The following is an 8314-nucleotide window of genomic DNA, read 5'->3' on the forward strand; positions in this document are numbered from 1 at the left end:
TATGGAATTAAAAGAATAGAAGAAAACTATATTAACCACATCATTCCTTTCTGCTCTGTTAGATATAATGTGATAGGAACAGATTTCGTAGTCTGTGTATTTTGTTTGATCTACTGGCTTTACACAGCAAAACACAGTACCAGACAAATGTTTTACCTCTTCATCTGTGGTCTTCTTTCATGACAATCTCAGATGGCAGAAATAAATATAGTGTTGACCTAGTAAAGTTAAAAATGTATCTAATTACGATGTCCTAACCACTATTCTGGTACATGCAAGATTTATGTACTTTATCACAACTAATCCATCTACACTTTCATTGCTGTTTGTCCAGCTCTTTGTCAAGCTGAGCTCTTTGTTGCTTTTGTTGCTTCAAAGAAACCTAGCTAACTCTAACATCAATCAACCTGAAAATCCTCCAGCCTTGAATGAATAAATGAGGATAATTTAAGTTATTTATAATAATTATATATTCTAAGCTTTTAACTTATTTTTTCTTAACTTATAATTTGTGCTTTGATTGTGCATTGATGCATCGCTTACTGTGACTGATCGTTACCTAGTGAGCTGTTAAAATTGAAGTTGATAGCCTTAGAGCAGTCTTTTTTTGATGACATTATTTGCAGGATTGGTATGTCTCATGCCACAAGAACTGGAAGTTTGTCTAACATCTAGATAACAGGCTAAATAATTTCCAGTGTCTGAAGCTCAGCAGTAGCAATTTTAGTGATGGAATTTCATAGAAAATACTGTGTAACTGGGAAAAACAGTGAAGTAGCATCTGTTGCTGCGCTTTCTGAAAAGAAGCTTTTATTTGCTCCACCTCCCTGCTCTAATTAATACAAGAAAAACCAAATTGTACAGCTGGTGTTGTTAGCCTGTCTAAAGACTCATGTGTTTCTGTTGGTAACAAATGTTCCTTCAAGGTTAGCATCAGTCTCTGCTTCCTACCCTGTATCACTGGTTATGGCAATGTATGCAATAAAACAGTGAGGCTGAGAGGTCTCTTTGCAGATTGGTGCATTCATCAACGTGATATATGCTGTTGTTTTTGAGCAAAGAAAATAATAGGGTTACTGATGAGCACCACCAAATGTTCTCTGACAACTTCTTTGCTTTCTCCACTAGAAGAAACTAGAAAAGAAGCAGATTTCTGGTGGATGTAAGGAGAGTTTGCAGCAGAATTACCACCCACACCAAAAAAAAACCAACATGGAATTGCAGGGTTTGGAAGGATCCTCTGGAGGTCATTGAGTCCAACCCCGCACTAAAGCAGGTTCTCTACACCAAGTCACACAGGAAAGTGAGTTTTGAGCATCTCCAGAGAAGGAGACTCCACTACCTCTGGGCAGCCTGTTCCAGTGTGGTCACACTCACAAAGAAGAGATTCTTTTACTGGAATTACCTAAGCTAATAGGTAATAGGTTATCATGATTATAAATCTTGTTGTTTTCCAAAACGTTTTTCAGAAGTTATCAAAGTACCTCTGCCTTCACTGGTTTCCTGGAAAGAAAGTCCATTTTCACTTCTGAAATGAACCCCAAAATTGGGAATTCACAGGAAGGTAACTGGGTAGTATTTATCAGTTTGGTAATCTATTACTGAATGTTCCCACATGAACAGCATAATCTTCTGATGAAGGAGCCAGTAAAGAAAATTGCTCTGATGATTGAAATGCAAGTTCTGATTTTTCTCTGAGGACTGTACTCAACTGTTGAACTGTGTTTTAAATAATTATCTAGCTGCACTTTAGGAACTATTTTTGGCATGTTCACAGCTAAATTACTGTTAATTTTGATTGGAAATTTGATGTTCAAATCAATAATAAGATATATTAAAGATATACTCAGTATTTCATCTGAAAAAGGGTAACTATTAGTAGTTAATCAGTGTTTTCCATTATAGAGGATTGCTGGTGGTTTTTTTTGCTTGTTTGTTTGGTAATGTAACAGAAGATTTCCTACAAAATATGTAAGAATTCTTTTCTTGAAGAGAATGAGATTACTTTTCATTTTACTGCCTTCTGTCTTTATTTACAAAGTTTGTTTGTATTTGGTTGAGACAGAAACCCTTGCTACAATATTGTACAAAGTCTGGGAGACAAGGTTTTGAGCTTACATAAATTCCTGTTTTTTTTTCTACATGCAGTTGTCTTTCAGCATGAACTTAGTTATGTTCTTAGAATGTTCTTGAGTTTACTCTTCTTGTTGTGTTTTTTTCTTCCCTTTTGTTTTTTAATCAGAAAAGCTTTTAATTAGTTTTCACCTCCAAAACATATCTTCTATTCGCTCTGAAGAATTACGCAAGATTTCAGGGGAGGCTCAGATTGTATGTTAGGAAGTATTTCTTCCTGGTAAGAGTGATCAGGCATTGGAACAGGCTGTCCACAGAGGTGTTTGAGGAAAGGGTAGATGTGGTGCTTGGGAACATGATTAATAAGCAATATTGGTGGTAGGTGAACAGTTGTACTAGATGATCTTAAAGGCCTTTTTGAACCTTAATGATTTGTGTAGATGGTGAATATCAAACAAATGTGCTGCCATCAGGAAAAAAATGAAAAAATATATTGGGTTGAATCTTTTTTTTTTCTTTTTCATGTTGTAATTGATATAAAAATAAAAGAGCCTCCTACAGATTTATCCACACATTTATTTATTTATTTATTTTACTTTGCCGTCCCACTTCTCAGAGCAGGGCCAAAATCAGTGTCCCTGGTTTGAAGTATCCTGCCTGGAATTCTTGCAGACTCTGGATTTTTCACTGTGCATCACAGTGTGGAGGTAGCAGCTCTAGCTGGCAACATACTGAAGGAGTTGTTAAGACATAGTCTAGTGAATTTGGAAGAACGTCCTGCTAGAAGGTGCTTGATGTGATTTAACAGACAGAAATGATGCTGTGCTCCTTGGGTGCTTTTTAGCAGTCAGGCAAGGGCTGAACAAAGGAGCATCTACGATTGAGTGGGTTGATCTTTCATATCCTGTTGCTTTGTGGTATTGTGTTTAAATATCATAATATAGCATTTTTTTACTGTTTTGAAGTGGGTTTTTTATCTTAATGTTATGGAATATAAACTATGAATGCTATGGACTAAAATAGTATCAGTACCAAAGTGGTATTAGGAGTATGGTAGAGCAGTCTTCTGTTCTCCTTTGAAATTTGTGGCAGTTTGATTTGGAGAAGGAAGAAATTTCTAGCTGCATTTCTGGCTCTATGCATGGCAATCGGTTTACCTTAGAAAAAGAGAAAGGAATGAATCAAATACAAATGTGCTTCTTCCAGTTCTGATAGCTGAAGAAAGAAAGGAACGAAAAAGGAAAGAAAAGAAAAAAGCACCAAACAGCCGTGGGTCAAATTAATATTTGTCAATTTTCCAAGTTACAGGGTGTGATTTTACAGTTAGTCATACAGCATAGAGCAACTATGCCATAGGAGCAGTTGGAACACTTCCATAGAACTTGATGTTTTATTTGCAGAATTGTGTCACGGCTTCCCCTCACCTGTGGTGGCGGTCCACTGTTTTGTGTTCTGCCTGTGGGAAGGTGAGCTGGTGCACTTCTCAGTTTGATTCTGGTTTGAATTTGCTGGCATTGGAACTGCTTCAAGTCTGTTCTGGATTAGGCTAAAATAGTTTAGTAGTAGCAGCTGGGCTTACATGAGACAGGACTTTTTACAGTCAAATGAGAGCTATTCATTGTGGGCTTTGTCTTTTATCTTTTGCTCTTCTGTATCAACCTGGGCATCACTCGGGTTCAAATCTTCTATCTTCTCTTGGGACATATAACATTGCACTAAGGTAAAAGGTGTGAAAACCCTTCTGGGCTGAATACAGTTTGCAAGCTGTGAGGTGAGACCCAGCTGGAGAAGGCAAGGCTGTGACCTGTACTGAATGCAAAATTAACCAACAAGGCTCTGCTTTAAACATTCACTTTTTGTTGTAGAATTATTTATTCTGATTTGGCACCCAGAGATATTTTTCTTACTTCTCATTATAGTTTAAATTCTATGGTAATTGATATGAATTCTGACTGCTTTTTGATTTATATCCAAAGACTTCATAGAAGTGTGTGCATGAAACTGGAAGCAGAAGGGTGCACAGCTGTCCTTGAAGTGCCATGAACAGCAGCAGTCATGAGCAGTTGAGCTCACTTGCCTTGTGATTAACAATATGTATATATGAAAATAAATGTTCATACTGGTATCTGATACATCAAAGCAAATAAAAATGATTGGAATATTCTTTGACAGATCACAGTTCAATTAATTTTAGGCTACACATGGATGAATTTTCAGTTAACTGAAATAAAAACCAGAAAGATTTTAAATACTACAAGGAACCCTGGGTAGAACATCCTAGAAAGGATATTATCTTTTTTCTGAAGAGAATGTCTGCAGTAAACCTCTGTATGAATTAGTTTTCAAGTAGCTGTGTTCTAATACAAACCTTATTTTGTCCTTCAAAAGTAGTACAGAACACAGTAGGGAGTTCTGAGTATTAAGAGTAAAAAACACAACTAAATTACTGTCATTCAGTAAACATTACATCCATGATAGAAAATTCTTGTTGTGATTATGCACCATGTTTAAGTAGTTTGTACAACACTTGTAATTTACTAAGTAGATTAATCTCATCTCTATTTTTCTATTCTTCCATACTTGTGTTATTTAAAAATATTTTTATTTCAGTTGCTTGTGATCAAGTACAGTATTAAGAAGTACATCCCGCTAACTTTTTAGATTTGAAAAAGGCTCCTATATGCAAAATTAAGTCCAGAGTGTTGAAGCACCTTTGTGAATTTTTTTTTAAAATCGATATCAGAATGAGAGCTGCAGGATGCTGAGCAGTTGTGGGGAAGGGAGGGAAATGACCAAATTACATTTATTTTTTTCTTTAATACTTAGTGGTTGAGTTCTTTTGACAGTCTTTACCAACAAATATGGATGCTGAAGGTTTAGAAAACCTGGTCTCTGTTTTTAAGATCTGGTTCATCTATTTATTTATTTTTCTGATTTTAATGAAGTACTATAGCAGATATCATATGGAGATAGAGAGTCACACAGTTCTCAAGCTCATTTTCTTGTCATACTGGAAGAAACGCTTTAGTTTAAGCATGCTATCAAGTATTCCAAAAATACACCTTTTTTTTTCCCTTCTTTTTTTCCAGCGTCTTGTTGAAGCTGCAGAAGATGCTTACCTGAAACATGAGTTTGATGCTGATTTACAGGTAATTAGTATTTGCTTTTTCAGTATTTATCATGAGTATGCTATAAAAGTTTATACAATACCTCGTGTGAACTGAATTGCTGTAGAAAGACAAGTATGTGAGTAATAGAAGGATGCTGGTTGTAGAAGACAGAGCTAATGAAAAGCTGGCTCAGTATTTTGATAGATAATATTCAGGATGTGTGTTGGGAGACCTAGCAGGTTTTACTCTGAGAGATTTCCTATTCTTTGCCTGCCTAGGTCAAGCTATTTAAACCTAGTAATTAGCAGCATGTTTCATCCTTGTAGCATACTGGCAAGGAACTGTTCAATAGGGAGCTGAAGTTGCAGGTGAGGTGAGATCCACTGGGATGGGATTAACATGACCTTGATTTATGCAATTGGTTTGTGGTTTGGATCTGTGTCTAAAACAGGCAACTTTTTCCTACCTGGAAGTCCTCGGAGCCAGACCACTGCCTCCAAATATTGTCTTTAGGATTAATATGACAGGAAGAAGTGGTGGCAGCTCACAGTTGAAATTGTTAGAAAGAAAAACTTTTGCTTAAATAAAAAGTTAAAATGAGATTATTTAAAAAAACCACATAATCTAACCTGACAATATGAAGTTTAATAGACGATGTTTCTCAAGAGCTATATGAGTAATGGTTTTCCTACCTTTCATGAATTCCTACATCCTCTGTTTCTTGAATATCATGTTGGGTGGAGTTTTGTTTCCTTTACTTTAGCTATCTCAATTCAATTTTAAAACTTTCTGCAAATATTAGCCATGTCTATTGAAATTCTGAGCTTAAGCATTAAGAGAAGCAGTTTGTTTTTTTGTAGGCTTTCCCATACATTTAGCTAATTAATACACAAAGTCCGTAAGTTCTGTTTTCAGAATTTACCATGCTTACTTCCAATAATCACAACACATTTTAATGAAAATACATTAAAGAAAGATACAAGTAACTGTTTTCTGTGCAGAGAGGGGAAAAAAACATGAGTGAACTCTTTAGAGCTAGGGATAAAAAGTTGAGCTTAGCAGGCTGTGATGCTGAGACCTGTCACTGCATGTTGGAGTAAGGAGAAAATGAGGGCAGTGAAAGTGATTATTCATATTATTGTTGTGTTCAATGAATGCTGACTTATGTATTCCAATGCTTTAGAGATGTATTACATTCAACCCTTTTAAAGGTGCGCTATTTTCTGGATAAATCAGAAACACACTTACTGGAGATCTCCAAAAAAAAAAAAAAATCTTTTATAAGTACTTCACTGCAAGATAGTTCTCACTTTGACATAGTTCTTCGTTTGCTGAGGCTCTGAAGATACTAACGCTTTGAGGAAGCCAGTTAAAAGCCATTTGTGTCAGCAGCATTAATGGGACAATCAAATCTTTGTGTAGAGCTCCGTTGTTTATTACTGTCATGGTCCATTAAAGCTAATCAATTGCTAATCTTGGTTTCAGCGACCCCTTTGCAACCTTTGCTGAGTGATTGTTGTTCTTTATCAAGAATCTCATAATACCATCTGCTCAATATAAAACAATGGCCAGAATACTTCACTAGCCTACATTGAAGTAGATGTGGATAGAGGGCTTAAATAGTACGCATTCTGTATAATTCCACTATCAAAGAGGGACTTTTTAGTTTGTATTGCCGCAGCCAATGTGTTAAAGACAGGATTAAATGTTTTGAATTAGTGATATGTGATGCAGCACCAGTGATGCAGTTGGTTCTGTGTGCTCAGATATTCTGAAAATTCAGGAAGCACATAAAGGAAATGCTTTTGTGCCTTTTATTGGCCCAACATCACCTCCTATGTCTTGAAGACAGTATAGTTAATATTGTGTCAGTACATAAAAATGATAGAGATGAGAAATAAAATTATATTAATATTTTTATTGACTCTGGAAAAAAAACACTAAAGAAAATAACAACTGGAAGAATTCATCTTTTAGATTGCTTGTGTTGTATTCAGCAATGCTGAAGACTTAGCCCCTTGTAGGTGTCATTCTTAGGAAGATCATTGGTTTTGTCCTTAGTTATTCTATAGGTATTCTGATTAAAATGCGGCATAATTGTCCAAGCTTAGAGCTATCTGTTCCTCTCCTGAATCTATTGACACAACAGCAACAACACAAAAACAACCCTGTAGTTAAAAAAACAAAAACAAACAACAATTCTCAGTGAATTGAATAATCTAAGTAGGTGATGTGACTCTAACTCACCAACATTATTTATTGAATGTTTGAGAAATGAGCGAACTAGATTGGTAAGAGCTGGCTCTGAAGGATCAACCTGCAGTGTTTCACATTCAGAATTTCTTTTCCCTTTTAGGGAATCAAACTAATATCTTTATTGGTAGCAAGTTATGAGGAAATGGTGTTCTAAGTGTCACTTATTTCAGCCTTTAACATATACCAGGGTTTTTCTCACTGTTGGCTATGGTATCAAGCTATTTTGTATCATTAAAGACTGTGCAAATGGCAACTGAGCGGAATAAATATGTCTTTTAGTGTTAAACCATGTATTTGCTGATGTAAAATATATTACCATCTGCATTGCTATAGCAAGTTGCCTGGTCACAAAATTTATACAGCTTTTAAGAATTGCTCATCTTGCTTATATAAGGACGTTGTTTCAGGCTTTGCCTCTGTGGTAAAGTGCAGTAAAATATGCATCATTCACTCTGAGTCTTGTCTTTAACATGATGAGAAAAGAAATACAGGATCTGACTGCCAAGCACTGGAGTATTGGATGTTTCAAGTTTTGAAGTGATTGGTTTTGTTGATGTATTTTATGTCAGAGAAATATTTTGGGGACCAAAGCAGAGCATAATATACTTTTTTTGACAGAATTGATCTATTAGAAATAATTATCTAATAATTTATAATCATTTTTAAGAAAAATTTTGCTTCCTTTACTTGTTCTGGACTTGAGTGTGTGCTACTGAAGATATAAACATTCTTGTTGGGATTCAGTGGAACTCCATTGTGAAGTTGATTGCCAGACCCAAGGAAAAGGTTTTGAAGTGCAACACTTCCCTGGAGCTGTCATACAAGGAATATGCTCTATTTGCAGCTGACAAACACATTTTGCATATTGGTGTGTA

The 8314-nt window shown here is 35.7% G+C and overlaps 1 protein-coding gene across 3 annotated transcripts in view; it reads left to right on the plus strand.

Moving 5' to 3' along the window:
* CACNA2D3 (calcium voltage-gated channel auxiliary subunit alpha2delta 3) overlaps positions 1-8314 on the plus strand; it is a 399128-nt gene that overhangs the window by 118968 nt on the left and 271846 nt on the right. For all 3 annotated transcript variants that reach the window (XR_004161297.1, XM_031555548.1, XM_010718481.2), the window contains exon 4: positions 5163-5222. Coding sequence is in view for 2 of the 3 variants with exons in the window: in XM_031555548.1 (XP_031411408.1) it covers positions 5163-5222 (60 nt within the window). In the remaining variant the exon portion in view is untranslated. The remainder of the gene's footprint in view (positions 1-5162; positions 5223-8314) is intronic.

The sequence above is a fragment of the Meleagris gallopavo genome, chromosome 14 (assembly GCF_000146605.3).
Source record: "Meleagris gallopavo isolate NT-WF06-2002-E0010 breed Aviagen turkey brand Nicholas breeding stock chromosome 14, Turkey_5.1, whole genome shotgun sequence".
Lineage (NCBI taxonomy): Eukaryota > Metazoa > Chordata > Aves > Galliformes > Phasianidae > Meleagris > Meleagris gallopavo.